The 15,086-nt window shown below is 40.0% G+C and overlaps 1 protein-coding gene across 2 annotated transcripts in view; it reads left to right on the forward strand.

Annotated features, from left to right (window-relative positions):
• Window positions 1-15,086, forward strand: part of LOC124804953 (phosphatidylinositol 4-phosphate 3-kinase C2 domain-containing subunit alpha) — a 248,117-nt gene that overhangs the window by 177,285 nt on the left and 55,746 nt on the right. For both annotated transcript variants that reach the window (XM_047265340.1, XM_047265341.1), the window contains exon 25: window positions 6,808-7,008. In XM_047265340.1, coding sequence (XP_047121296.1) covers window positions 6,808-7,008 — 201 coding nt within the window. The remainder of the gene's footprint in view (window positions 1-6,807; window positions 7,009-15,086) is intronic.

Genomic DNA, 15,086 nt, shown 5'->3' on the forward strand with positions numbered 1-15,086 from the left:
GACTAAATTCATGCACAAAACTTCTCAACGATAGAGAAATTTCACATGTTTATTATTTTACTTTCATCATTTTAAACTTATAATAATGTGCTGTGTAACTGCAAATAAACCAAGATGTAAATGGGCAATTTTTTAATGTATTATTAAGCAAAAGTTCCTACTGTTTAATATTTTATTATTAAAATAAATAATACTAACTAAATATAGGATGTTAGTGTTAACTAAATACAGGTCACAGCTAAATTTTATTACATTCAAACACTAAACAATTTAAATAGGCAACAACCTTAAGATCAGGTGTAGCATGATGTGAATTATTTTCTCATTTTCAAAAACTCATATCTTTGTTCACAGTCAAATATCAATGTAAAAATTTGTGCAGTACTTTGCTGTCATATAGGTGTACAAAATGTGCAAAAAACAAATTTTTATATTCAGTCCCACTAGAGATAACTAGTCCTAAATTTTACAAAAAAAATAAGGTTTTTCAAACTTGAGAAATTTATAAGAAATTAAGGAATCATTTGTCAGTGTTCTTACTGCATATAAAGCTAGTAGTTTATGATTTTTAACTAGAGAAAAAAATGTTCTCTGATAAATCAATACTTGGTTGTTATTTTTGGGTAAAAAAGTGAATTGTTTAAATTTTCAGTGGAAATCTTTGGAGGTCATTTTGACTGGTTATTTTTTTAATTTAGGGTATTTTGTGTAATAAACAATGTTGTAGAGGAGACTTTTCTAAAAACAGTCACGTCAATTGCAATGTTGTAACTTAAACCAGTACAGAGATATTAAAATTAATGCTAATATCTACAATTTGAAAAACCACCATGCCCTTACAAAGAAACATGGCTACCATTTAGTAAGGGTTCAAGGTAAATTATTTTTAAAAAACTGTTTTGAACTTCTCAATTACAGGGTAATCACATATAAAAAAATCAAAATATTAAAAAATGATCAAGCAACCCTCATTGGATCATTTTATATGTATTGACTCTAATGCTCTTCTTCAGAGTAATCTTACTCAGACATGCTTTCATACAGTGAAGCTTAAAATTTTATTTCTTTACTAATCAGTCATTTAAGAAACTTATTTGCCTACTTGATTATTCCTTATTGATTTACTTACCTTATTAATACTCTTATTCCTACCAATTTCAATCTATAAATGAAAAAAGTAAAAACACTGCAGAATGCAACTGGCAGTCTAACACAAGTTTCCTGCTTCCCAGGCAGATTGGTTGCTACAGCAGCTGCACTTTCATTAAACAGTGCATAACGTATGGGTAGGTACATAAGTGGTAATCAAAATCATTTCTTTCCTCAATTTGTATGAAAATACGCATCTGTGGACCTCTTATATGTTGATAAAAATGTACAGTCATCAATTATCTATCAATTCTGAGGCAGTTGTGTATCATGAACTTTAGGAATTGTTTTCTCAAACACAGGGAGGGGGAGTTGAGCCAAAGTATCTCAGTCTTTCTCATTTTACATAGTATACAAGTGACTAGCCAAATATGGGCCTAATTGGTTGGTTGTGTCTGAGGCCTTCCCATTGTAAAGTTACTTGCATAGAAATGATATTTATGGATGGACAGAACCAAGTCAATGTCACTGACATACAAGGGAAACAAACGTGGGTCTGGGACTGACCCCTATGAGACTCCTGAGAGAACGTGCTTTCAGGATGACTTTTCAATCCACAGACAATATATTGCTGTGTGTTTTTAAATAGCCTTCAAACCAATCCAAAACACTATCTGAAGAATTTAGTTGTCACATTTTTCTCAGTAATACCTGGTGGTTATAATTCAAGTGCAGCTAGTCATGGAGGTCCAGTGTTGGCTGTAATTATCATGCGGCAGCAAAACTTGGTAAATATGCTGATGCATTAATGCAGAATTTGATTTAAGCTGGAAAACAATTAGTTCCAATTTTAGTCACCAAATGAAAATCTGGTGCTGTGCAGCATCTCTTCATTGTCTCTGGTGCTCATATTGAACAAATTGTGTAAGCGATAGTTAATAATAAAATCAGCAGTATGCCTTTCTTATTTGTTTTAAAATCCACACTAGTTTTCTGTGAGTTGCTGCACTTTTATTAAACCAGCCGGTATGTCAAAGTTAAAAATATCAAAGGCTTTACTGAAGTAAAAAGACTGGACCTTGTGTCTTCACAGTTTAGATATGAAAGTGATAAGAATTCATTATGAAAGGACATAAAACTTATTATGCGGTGGAATATTCTATGAGGTAAAAATAGAGAGATAAGCAGTAACTGTGTTCCTTTTTCAGTGTGTGTTTTCTTTCTCAAAATTGTTAGTTAAGTTTTCAACTGTGTTGGAAAAACTTGCCAACAGTCACTTGGAGTGTTCAGGCAGATTTCAGAAACTGAAACCAGGGTTGCTAGAAAGATATTTGAAACTAACCCTCTCCCTTTGTTTGAAATAGTGGCTAAGACAGACGCTGAACAATTTAAGAGGAGCAGCAGTAGTTTTTTCTGTGTAACAGTTCCTCTCACAACGTACATACATGTAAATATAAAGCAATCTGTAATTAATTTTGTATAATTATCAGTGTAAGTAGATAGCACTAATAATTCATTGTTGGTATACTTTTCCGAAGTAGTTTACAGTGGCTGTTTCCATATTCTAATGTAAGAGATCTCTTCAAAAGAATTCTGGAACTTTGTCCACAAAATTTTTCTGCACTTACCTTTTACCTATTATACCTGGTGTCCTTCAAAATATTCTCCTCTACAGTTGATACACCATTCCCAATGCCGTTTCCACTTCCGGAAGCAGTCTTGGTGCGACCCTTGTTGAATTTCGCGAAGCACCGTCTGTGATTTTTCTTGTATTTCATCTGTCGTTACAAATCTTCTTCCTTTTAATGGGGTTTTTAACTTTGGAAATAAGTCTGCAGGGGCCAGATCTGGACAGTATGGAGGATGAGGCAGCACAGTGATTTCGTTTTTAGTGCAGTAGTCACACGACAACAGGGATGAATATGTGGGTGCATTATTGTGAAGCAAGAGCCACGAATTGTCTTGCCGCATTTCAGGCCATTACCTTCTCACATTTTCTCCCAGGCTTCGCAGTACGTCCCGATAGTACCAGTGATTAACAGTTTGTCCCTGTGGCATGAATTCCTGATGAACTAATCTTTCAAAGTCAAGAATATAGATGTCGAATGACGACCTGAATGAGGGTTATCTTTAACTTGTCTGGCCATTTTTAAACTGTTTGAACCATTCATAACACTGAGTATGGCTTAAGCACTCATCACTGAAGGCTTCCTGTATCATTTGGTATGTCTCTGTAAAGGTTTTCTTGAGTTTCATGCAAAATTTAATGCAGACACATTGTTCCTCTAACTCTGTCATTTCGCAGACTGTGCGACACAGCATTTTGCTCCAACAAACCATTGGCACAAAATTACAAGTGTTCTGGAATTTTTTGAACAGACTACTTATAACTTGACTTGTTTAATACTGTTGCAGAAGAAGCTGAGTAGCACAGTCACCGTGGTGCAGTGGTTATGATACTGGACTGTTGCATGGAGGGTCAAGAGTTCAAAACTCACCTGAACTGTAACATTTTAATTTCCATATTCGGTTTGGGTACATTCTAGAAGTATCCACAAATGTCAAGAATCATTGTACTGGAATGTTCTGTAACTGTATATATACCATATGTGTTCTGGTCAGAGGCAGTTCGCTCCGCGCTTTTGTATGTGCAAGTGCTGAATAGACCTTCGTTAAGTGAAGTTAGTGTTCATCATTCATCTAATTACACCTTCCTCTATATGACATTATTCTGGTGGAGGCACCAGTTATTGGAACTCGTGGTAGCGCACATTATCGACGACACAGTGGCTCCCATCAGGCCACAACAGAGCCACCGTTTACGTGGCAATAAACCCGAGTTCGAGCCATATTCAACAGATTGCAATCTATTGGAGACAGAAGAAGAAGAAGAAGAAGAAGAAGAGGAGGAGGACGGTCCGATGACAGCGACTATGTGCCACCACATGAGACATCGTTCCGGGTCCTCTGGTGACAATGGCCAAGATCCAAACAAGTGGCCGAAGGTATATGAGCGTATAGCCAAATTTAACAAATGGGATGACACCGTGTGTTTGGCTAACGTATTTTTCTACTTGGAGAGCACTGCCAAGCAATGGTATGAGAACAATGAGGAGAAGTTCACAAGCTGGGAAGTATTCCAGGTGGAACTGCGCTAGTATTTCGGTGACACACGATGACAGAAGTGCAAGTCTGAAGATACATTAAATTGCAGGGCACAGCATCCAGGAGAAACTACAGCATCCTACATTCAAGACGTCTAGGAGCTGTGTAAAACAGTAAATCCTAGAATAGAGGAGGAAGATAAGGTTGCACATCACATGAAGGGTGTTACTGAGTACATGTATCGAGCCCTACTCCTGAAGGAGGTTTTAACAGAAGAAGATGTCATAAAATGATGCCAGTATATTGAGACAAGGCATCAAAAAAGAATTACACACAAGAAGTTTGAACAGCTTTCAAACGTCGTATTGATGTCTGTGATGGAGGAAGGAACTGATTTCACAAGTGTTCTTCGTCAGATAGTGAGAGAGGAAGTTCAGAAGGCACTTGGATTGCACAGTGAGTAAAAAAACTGAGACACTTCAAGAGGTCAAAGGGAGGAAGTGGAACAGACATTGAACCCAATCTCTCACCCTTCATTTCCCTTTAAAATGGTGAAAAAGTTGAGATCCAGGTGAAGGTACGTTCCTACAATGCCGCATGAGGAACCTGTCTGGGCACCAAGGAAGACTGACATCTGAAGGACCCAGGATAACCAACCAGTAAGTTTTCACTGTGGACAACCGGGACATGTGGTGTGCTATTGTCAAGAAAGGCGCCCGCGCCAGAAGACAGCAGACCAATCTTAGCTGACAGCAACTCCGCGACAACGAAGATAAACAAGATGATGTGGGTACAGGACAATGTAGGTCACCATTGCCACAAGCTAGCCTCTGGAGAGGATGCTCCCCAACACACCAATCAAGTTCTCCATCACTGTGTAGAGGCTCCAGCCGTTCACCTAGCTTAACCTGGAAAACTGAATGGTCCGAACTTCCTTGGAGGTGAGAGAAAAATCCTCTGCCATTGATCACTACAAAAATGATAGGAAACTATGTCGATATCCTCATGGATGGCTGACCAGCCCAAGCTCTTGTGGACTCTGAGCATCATATTCAGTCATTTCAGAGAAGTACCATCGCCAGCTGCAGAAAACGATACTCATCGACAGCAAAACATCTCTGCTGAAGGTGGCTAATGGGAAATATATAAAACCTACAGGAAGATGTGTCATTTGTGTGGGTATAAGTGGCCATTCACAGTTGTTACAAATCATCATTCACTTTGTTGGTTGACAGGTCTTAAGGATCCAACAGGATGACTCGCCAGGTGGGTACTATGTCTTCAAGAGTATGACATTACCATAGTGAACAAAAGTGGAAGAAAACACCAAGATGCCGACTGTCTCTCAAGAACCCCTGTGCAAGACCATCAAGACCTTGATGAAGATAGTGACTGTCTCGCTGCACTCTAGGATCTCTCTGCTGAGCAGAAGGACGACGCCAAGATATCTCAAATTATGCTTGCCTTAAATCAATCAGAGGATGTGAAAGGACAATTTAATGTAGTTAATGGATTACTTTACAAGAAAAACTTTGATCCATTTGGAAAGAGGTGGCTACCAGTGATTCCTAAACACTTGCGCTTAGATGTTCTACAGAAATTCCATGACACACCTAAGGCCGGACATTTAGGATTTATTATGACATATGATAGGATCTGCAAGAGGTTTTTCTGGTCAGGTTTATTTAGGAGTGTGCATCACTTGTGTCACACTGTTGAGAGTGCCAGAGGAGAAAGGCAGTTCCTCAGAAACCACCTGGCCGACTCATACCAATTCCACCAGGCGAAATGCCTTTCCAGTGTGTTGAGGTTGACCTCCTTCGACGATTTCCAATGTCTGTTAGTGGCAATAGATGGATTATTGTTTGCACTGATTTTTGCTGAGTAGCACAGCCGCCGTGGTGTAGTGGTTATGATACTAGACTGTTGCATGGAGGGTCGTGAGTTCAAAACTCACCTGAACTGTAAATTATATTTGGTTCGAGTACATTCTAGAAGTATCCACAAATGTCAAGAATCATTGTACTGGAATGTTCTGTAACTGTATATATACCATATGTGTTCTGGTCGGAGGCAGTTCGCTCTGCACTCTTGCATGTGCAAGTGCTGAATAAACCTTCATTAAGTGAAGTTAGTGTTCATCATTCGTCTAATTTCTCCTCCTCCTACGTGTCAATATATCTAGTGGCTCTCCTTCATGCTGGAATTTACAGAACATGATCTGCATGTAAATAAATTCCTGAATCAATTCAGTGTCACATGAAATCTTTCTTGGAGACTGTAAGTACAGTTAGTAAGCTATTGGAACTTGCAAGATGTTCATATCTACTGAAAATGCTGAATTAAACGAGACTGTTTTTTGTGCCTGCCACACCATTTGATTACAATCTCTCTCTCTCTCTCTCTCTCTCTCTCTCTCTCTCTCTCCCTCTCCCTCTCCCCCTCTCCCTCTCTCCCTCTCCCTCTCCCTCTCCCCCCCCCCCCCCCGGTGTGTGTGTGTGTGTGTGTGTGTGTGTGTGTGTGTGTGTGTGTGTGGAAGGGGGGGGGGGAGGGGGTGAAGTTTTATTTCTTTGTGTTTAAGACCACTAATACTTAGTCCAATTTACTTTGCAGGATGCAGCAGGAAGGACGAATTAAAAGTGTGCATGTATATGGTTACCAGAAACGTTATGACCCAGAAAAATATTATGTATATATATTAAGAGTGGAGAGAATCAATCAGCCAGATCCTACTTTCTTGTTCCGGTCATATAAAGAGTTCTGTGAGCTTCATCAGAAGCTTTGCATCCTTTTCCCTCTGGCCAAATGCTACAGGTAAGTTGGCTCTGCTTTCTGCATTAAACAGACTTGTTATGTTGTTTTTAAATGATGGTTTAATATTGCATAGATTCCAAAGAAGCAAAATATTGCAACAACAATCATTTCGATTATAGGTATCTCTTCCATAGTAATTAATATTACTTAGTATTAGTTTTGTATAGTAGTACCTTCACTTCTTTTCTATCAGAAGAAAAATACAGTTCAGAAAACTGTTGAATTACAAAGAAGCAGAATGGCCAGATACTACTTATCTCCAGGGGGTGGAAATTGAAGTACTGCTTGTAGAAAAACAGTAGAGTAGAAATAGCTGTTCTCAGTATTCCAATCCTTGGGGGAAGAAAAGGATATTTAGAGAATGGTAGAAAGGAAGGAAAAGTCACAGAGATTATAGTCACCACTCACCCTAACAACAATTGAATCCTTCTCCGTTTAGGGTTGAGTACCTTTAACATCCATTCCTGCTTTCTCCAGCCAATCCCTCGTCCCACCCAAAGGAAGGAACAGAAAAATTCTATAACACAAGAATAGTATTTTCTGCTTTCAGTAGTTAATATCAGCAGTATGTATATTTTCACCTCCTGTGATAACCATTCACCAATGACGTCTTCTCATAATTAAAAAATATCTTAATTTTGTAGTTATAGGTGTGAACTACGCGTAACATGGTTTCTACACCCTAGCAAAAGTGTCATTGTAATGGGATGAATTATTGTTTTTCAAATATCAGTATTCTGATAATATATTTTGAAACTACGGAATCATATTTTTTTTATATTGTCTGCCTGAGTAAATCTATTGCATCTTTGAGTACCATTTTTGTTTCTTTGCTTTCTGCCACTGCAGCTTGAAGTATTAATGGACTTTTGTGGCAGATATGTTCAGTACTTAATTTTTGTCGTGTCTAGTTTCTGGTAGCAAAAACATTGTGTCACTGTTTATTCTTGTTCAGTAGTGCTGCAGTTTGCTTGTGTTTATATTTTTAACAATGTAGGAAAGGACAGAATGCTACTTACCACAAAGAAGACAGGTCAAATTGCTGACAGGCACAGTTAAGACATTCACATAAAGCTTTCAGGCCCAACCTTCATCAATAACACACTCTCTCTCTCACACACACACACACACACACACACACACACACACACACACACAAAGTAAGCATACCTCATGCACCGCTAACTCCAGCATCTCGGGCCAGAATGCAACATCACATAGTATGCAAGCAGCAATCTGGGGGGTATGGGAAGGGGAAGGGATATAGTGTACAGTTGGGAAGAGAGACGAATGCTGTCTGTTGGAGTGTGCAGGGACTAGACTATCAATAGCCATAGTGTCCGGACGTTGTGGGATAGCAAGGTGGGGAAAAAAGGAGAAAAAAAAGATAGGGACGGGGAAGAGTGGCAGAAGGCTGCAAATAAACAGTGGGAGATGAGAATGGAGAGGAGATGAGAGGACATAGGTGGTGGAAGCTATTGGGTAGAGGGTGTGGGGACAGTATGTTACCGTAGATTGAGACTGGGATAATTATGGGAGCAGAGCATGTGTTGTAAAGATAACTCCCATATGTACAGTTCAGAAAAGCTGGTGGTTGAAGGAAGGGTCCAAATGGCTTGGGCAGTGAAGCAGCCATTGTAATCAAGTGTGTTATGTTCAGCCGCATGTTGTGCCACAGGGTGGTCTACTTCGCTCTTGGCCATAGTTTGGCAGTGGCCATACGTCCTTGTGGACAGTTGGTTGGTAGTCATACTGACATAAAATGCTGTGCAATGACTATGGCAGAGCTGGTAAATGACATAGCTGCTTTCACTGGTGGCCCAGCACCTGATGGGGTCGGATAAACCTGTGACTGGACTGGAACAGTAAGTACTGGGTGCGTGGATTGGGCAAGTTTGCACTTGAGTCTTCCATGGGGATATGATCCATGTGGTAAGGGGTTGGGATTGGGAATGGCATAGGGGTGGACTAGGATGTTGTGGAGGTTGGGTGGGCTATGGAACACCACTTCTGAGGGGCGGAAAGAATCACTGGATCCTTCCCCACACCATCAGATTTTCCTAACTGTGCAGATGGGAGTTATACTTACAACACATTCTCCGCTTCCGTAACTATCCCGGTCTCATTCTACAGTAACATACTGTCCCCACACCCACCACCCAATAGCTTCCACCACCTCTGTCCTCTCATCTCCCACTCTGTTTATTTGCAGCTCTCTGCCAAAGCATCTGCCCACCTGTTCCCGCTCCTCTCCTTTTTTGCTACTTCTTTTCCCATCTCCCTGCCCCACAAACTCCTGACACTGTCCCTTTCGGTAATCTAGTCCATGCACACTCCATTAAACAGCATTTGTCTGTCTCCCTACCTGTGTGCTGTTATCCTTCCTCTTCCCTACCCGCTTTAGACTGCTGCTGCTTGCATCCCAAGTGATGCATTGCAGCCTGAAATGCTGGAGTTTGACATCGTGTGTGCGCGTGTGTGTGCGCGTGTGTGTGCGCGCGTGTGTGTGTGCGCGTGTGTGTGCGCGCGTGTGTGTGCGCGCGTGTGTGTGCGCGCGTGTGTGTGCGCGCGTGTGTGTGCGCGCGTGTGTGTGCGCGCGTGTGTGTGCGCGCGTGTGTGTGCGCGCGTGTGTGTGCGCGCGTGTGTGTGCGCGCGTGTGTGTGTGTGTGTGTGTGTGCGCGCGCGCGCGCCCGCACGCGCGCGCGCCCGCGCGCGCGCGCGCGCGCGTGTGTGTGTGTGTGTGTGTGTGTGTGTGTGTGTGTGTGTGTGTGTGTGTGCGTGCGTGCGTGCGTGCGCGCGTGTGTGTGTGTGTGTGTGTGTGTGTGTGTGTGTGTGTGTGTGTGTGTGTGGCGCGCGCGCGCGCGCGCGCGCGCGCGCGTGTGTGTGTGTGTGTGTGTGTGTGTGTGTGTGTGTGCGTGCGTGCGTGCGTGCGCGCGTGTGTGTGTGTGTGTGTGTGTGTGTGTGTGTGCGTGCGTGCGTGCGTGCGCGCGTGTGTGTGTGTGTGTGTGTGTGTGTGTGTGTGTGTGTGGGCGCGCGCGTGTGTGTGTGTGTGTGTGTGTGTGTGTGTGTGTGTGTGTGTGTGTGTGTGTGTGTGTGTGTGCGCGCGCGCGCGCGCCCGTGTGTGTGTGTGTGTGTGTGTGTGTGTGTGTGTGTGTGTGTGTGCGCGCGCGCGCGCCCGTGTGTGTGTGTGTGTGGGCGCGCGCGCGCGCGCGCCCGTGTGTGTGTGTGAGTGTGTGTGTTTCTTCGTTCATTGTTTTTATCTTTTTATAATTTTGGATGGCTTTAAAATTAGCAAGTAATTTTGGTTCTCGACTGCAACCTACCGTTCTTGACACAAAACACTTCAATAATGTGAATTACCCATACTTACCATTCTTTTTTTAAAAGTTTTTCCCCCCTTTTCTGTCATAAGAAAATTAGATTTTGAAGCACTATATTTTGAGATAGAAGCTGTATGAATGGCATGAAACACAGTTACACTAATAACTTAAATTTAAATTCATAAATGGTTTCAAGATTGTCCTGCTCATTTTAAGATAGGGAACACTGATATTTTGTGCTACATTTAAATGGTGGTTTGGTTGTTGTGTGTGGCTATATATATTACAACATATGAATAAGAAATTTTTGATGTTAGATCATAATGTAAACTGAAATGAACGAATGGCTAGGATCTCCCATCGCATAGACTGGTTGCCTGGTGCAAGTCTTTTTAGTTGACGCCATTTTGGTAACTTTCATGTCGATGGGTATGAAACGATAATGAAGATTCCTGATCAGAGGAAAGTCTCTGACCTGGTTGTGAATCGAACCAGGCTCCCTCTCATGTTATTCTGCCATGCTGACTGCTGAGCTGTGGAGATGGACAGATCATAATGTAAATGGTATTAGCATTGTTATTAATGATTAGAAATGGAAGTTAACTGAGATGGGAAGTGGTCATTTCCAATATAACTGACCCAGTCCAGCACTAGCTGCATGAAATTGGTACCAGTTGTAAAGAAATACTGTGTGCTACATGTCAGAATAGTGTCAAATTTCATAAAAAGAACTAGCAATGCAACAGCATTTACAAGGAATGACAAAACATGGAGTTAAAGGCTGAGCAGAGGTTCATATGTAGTTCAGAATGAAGTGAGTGAAAGAGTGAAAAAATAAATCCTGAATGCAAAATTAAATTATCTCAGTGGGTTCTGCTGTTACTAAATAATAACATGAGAATTATAATGACTCATCAATAATTATCAGTTCTGTCATCTATATCTGCTAGAATGTGCCTTACAGGAACAGATACATTTTGGATGGAGAGTGGGAGTTCATTTAGTCAAACTCGAGTCCTTCTGTACAGACAGTTGTGCATTAAGAATTCAACTTAAGGTACAACCATTGACCCATAAGCCGCCCCCCCCCCCCCCCCCCTTACAACCATTGAGTATTCTGTCCCTATTCCATGATTTAATTTGCTCTCCATTTTCCATTTGCAGATAAATTTTTGTTTCATCTTGGGGTAGATGTATAATGTTGATAGGGTCATTTCTATCTGATATTGCATCTTCTGGGGTCCCCAGCATTTAGTAAAAAAATGGCATAATACTTTTGGTTTGCATCAAAACTGTATTGGACTTGGTGTCCAGTGATTTCTGCTGCCCATTATTTATTCTGTTCAGTATATGAGAGTTCTGTAGGATGTTCCCTGCAATAGTTGGAGAGTATTTCTGATGATTTTCCATAGTACAGTTCCGTTCTGCTTATCAGTAAATTCCTAGCCATACCAAATCAAAGATTGCATTTAATGTTGCCATAAAATCTGTTACAGTGAACTGAGTGTACACAACTCCTGTGAAGTCTCTCTGACGGTATATCTCACTTAGTGGCCTTGTCTCATCAGGCTCAGTTCTATCAACTGACTCATTGTAACAGAATACGATTCCATGATGATGATTCAGTGAGTTTGCACATGTGTACACATGAATGCCTCAGTAGTAGCCACTCAAAGCACACTTAGTAAGATGTCCATTTACTTTAGGCTACCAAGTGTATCGACAGCACAGGTGTGGAGCTATTTTGCTATGTTTTAGGGCATACAGGAAGACAAATATGAAGTAGAAAGTGCAGCAGCTATGGAAGTATGCAGAATTTAATGATATTCATTTTGACTGTAATTGCTCACTGTCAGGGGAAATGACATTGTGTCACTGTAAGTGTGGATATAGCAGGAGCTCTTGATAAGAAGACTTAATCAATAAAGACAGGTCATGTCCCTGTTTAGCCTTATTTCATAATATGCACAATTTAATGGAGTGACTTGAGCAGAACTCCCTTAGTTACTATCTGAAATGTGACACTTAGTTGGATAACTAATTGCTGAAGTACATATAAAAACTGTTTTACTTGGGCTTCTGCCATATTTGTGCCTCTCTAGGTTTACAAGGCACTTGGCTGTAAAGAATTTTATGTAATAAAGCTGTTTCATAGATTACTGTGGACTTTGTGAAGTTAAATATAAAATTGTCCTACTAACATTTAAGTCAAAGTTGGTCTGTCTTTCTCCTTATTACTTGATCAATAGAAATGTGCTGACATAATCTCAAATAGATTTGAGGACTAAAATATTCACATCGTGGTAGTTATAACTCGGGTTGGCGTTTCAGAGCTGGTACAGTATGAGGTAGAGGAACCCATGGTGAACACGATAAGAACTAAATCTTTATGGTGTCCATAATATTTATTTTACCATTTTAAAAGAATTGCAATAATTACAGTATCTTGGATGATTCCTTCATTATTTCTGTTTTAGTGTTTTATTTTCTGTACAAATGCCATTGTATATACATTCAAATTTAACTAATCTTGCACAAACACTGCTTCAGGTAAATTTTCATTGTTCATGGCTGAAAGTTTCTTTTGAAGAGTTGAAGGGATCGATGAAAGAAAGTGCTAACCTTCAAGTTAGTAGAGAATAATCTGATCACACTGTCTTTTTAGTTTTCAAGTGTGCCATATGCTGTTAACAAGTACTATCTGCTTCATAAATTTTGTCTTACTTTATTTATGTTCTTGTCATTTTATTTAACCAAAGATACAACCTGCTACAACTCACTTAAACTGTTGTTGGCGAACACTTTCTTCTGCCGACCCCTATGACTTGTGAATTGATTGATAACCATTTGAGCATATTGTCATATTATCAACATATCTTCTTTATAAAAAAGTAATACACCATTTAAATCTTGAAGATAATGTTTAATGGCAGATCTGTTATAAGTGTGTCTTACACACATATGGTGCACATTAAACTTTTTAATCGTTTATGAGCATCACTGTTGAAACTTTCAAGCCTTCCATAGGTTATTGTTGTTATCAATCTAAGTTAGCACTTAGTTTCTGTGTTTAAGAGGAAACTATTATATGATCAGTTACATTTAAAATTACTGCAGTTAATACTGATGAATATATAATCACTTCACAGATAAGTCATTTAGAATCTCTGCCCTTCTAATTTTATTACATATAATAATAACAACATCTTTTTTGGAAATACTCTTCTCACAAACAACACAGAATATCAATATCAGACGAGATTCTTAATGAACAGAAAGAACTTGTGTTCTGGTAGAAATGCTTTACGTATCAAACTCTTCATACTCATGAAATTTAGGATTTGTAAAGGCAGGTGGAGCTGGAGGTGCTGGTGCCTTGCTTTTTGTTTTATGTGAAACTGTTTTTGCACTCTTATTTTCCAAGATAGATATGGGTTTTCCATTTGAATTCAAAAAGATAAGGTTGCCTGCCTCAGTTTCTGGTGCTTCAGTCTCAGGAACATTCAGTTTTGTTTTCACAGAACTTTTTGTTGTCTTTTTCTTCTGTCGTGACTCAGTTTGAGAATGATTTGCTGTTGACATATCTGGTGTGCTTGAATAAATGTCTCCATTTTCCTTCAGTTTCATTAGTCCAAAACTGGCTGCAGCAGAATTATGGTTCTCTGCATTTGATGCTAACATTCCAGTTTTTGATGAAGTTGACAAATTTTGTTGTACTGACTGTGTCTTTGTAGTTACATCTGCTATGCCAGGTGAGTCTTTTGGGAACGCATTAAAGTCTTCTGTTAGGTTTGGCATGCTTTTATGATGATTTTTCTGCTCAGTTTTTGGATAAAATGTTTGAACTTGACTCTCAAGGGGACTGCTATTACCAATTGGTCGATAAACACCAGCTACAGAAAATGTGGCTGCACTAGCAGCAGCCACTGAAGAGGATCCACTACGTATGGTGTTTGTATCAAATCTCATTCTGGCTCTGAACCAGCGTAATTTTATTCCAATGTAGAGTACAAAACAGAGAACAAATGCAGATGCAAAAGTGAGCATTTCTGTTGATTTCTTATGTGCGCTTGTTTCTGGAACAAATGAAATACCATTAAACATTAGAAATAAGTCTACAAATAAAACACTTATTTCATTAGAGAGGCGACACACTTCAGTAAGAAATAATAGTAGGAAAGTTTGCATTAGCAATCAAAATTAAGTGCAAAATAAATAGCAAATATTAACTATTTTTTCAATTTCCCTACACATTTTTCATTATTTGAAAGTAACATGTACCATATTTACATGAGGCAAATTTCTAAATAATGCTGGTAAACATTCCCTTCTCTGGGAGGAAAGAGAAGTAGGTTGGAAAAGTTTAGAAAGGAGGGGCAAGTCACCCAGATCCCTGACTGAGAGACGCCCATGTGTTCTGAGGATGAGGGAGACCAAGTTTAATGCTGGATGCAGCTGGTAAGAAAGCATAAGGCATGTAATCCACAACTAACAACTGAGTGCCAAATACTGTAGCTCAACAGCTCCAGCCAACCATCATCAGTTGGGAGTGGCATTTAAGCACTCATGAATCAGTGTGGCTGCTCATGCTTTCATGTCTTGTGCAGCCTATGGCATCAGCATATTGCTGATGTCATTAGGGTTAGAAAGGGATGTTACACAATACTAAGTAACAATACACGACTGTATTCATGCATTAGGAGACTAGTGTCCAAGGAGGCATGGTTAGTATTCAGGGATATGATAGGAATGATCATT

This window comes from Schistocerca piceifrons, chromosome 7 (genome assembly GCF_021461385.2).
Source record: "Schistocerca piceifrons isolate TAMUIC-IGC-003096 chromosome 7, iqSchPice1.1, whole genome shotgun sequence".
Taxonomy (NCBI): domain Eukaryota; kingdom Metazoa; phylum Arthropoda; class Insecta; order Orthoptera; family Acrididae; genus Schistocerca; species Schistocerca piceifrons.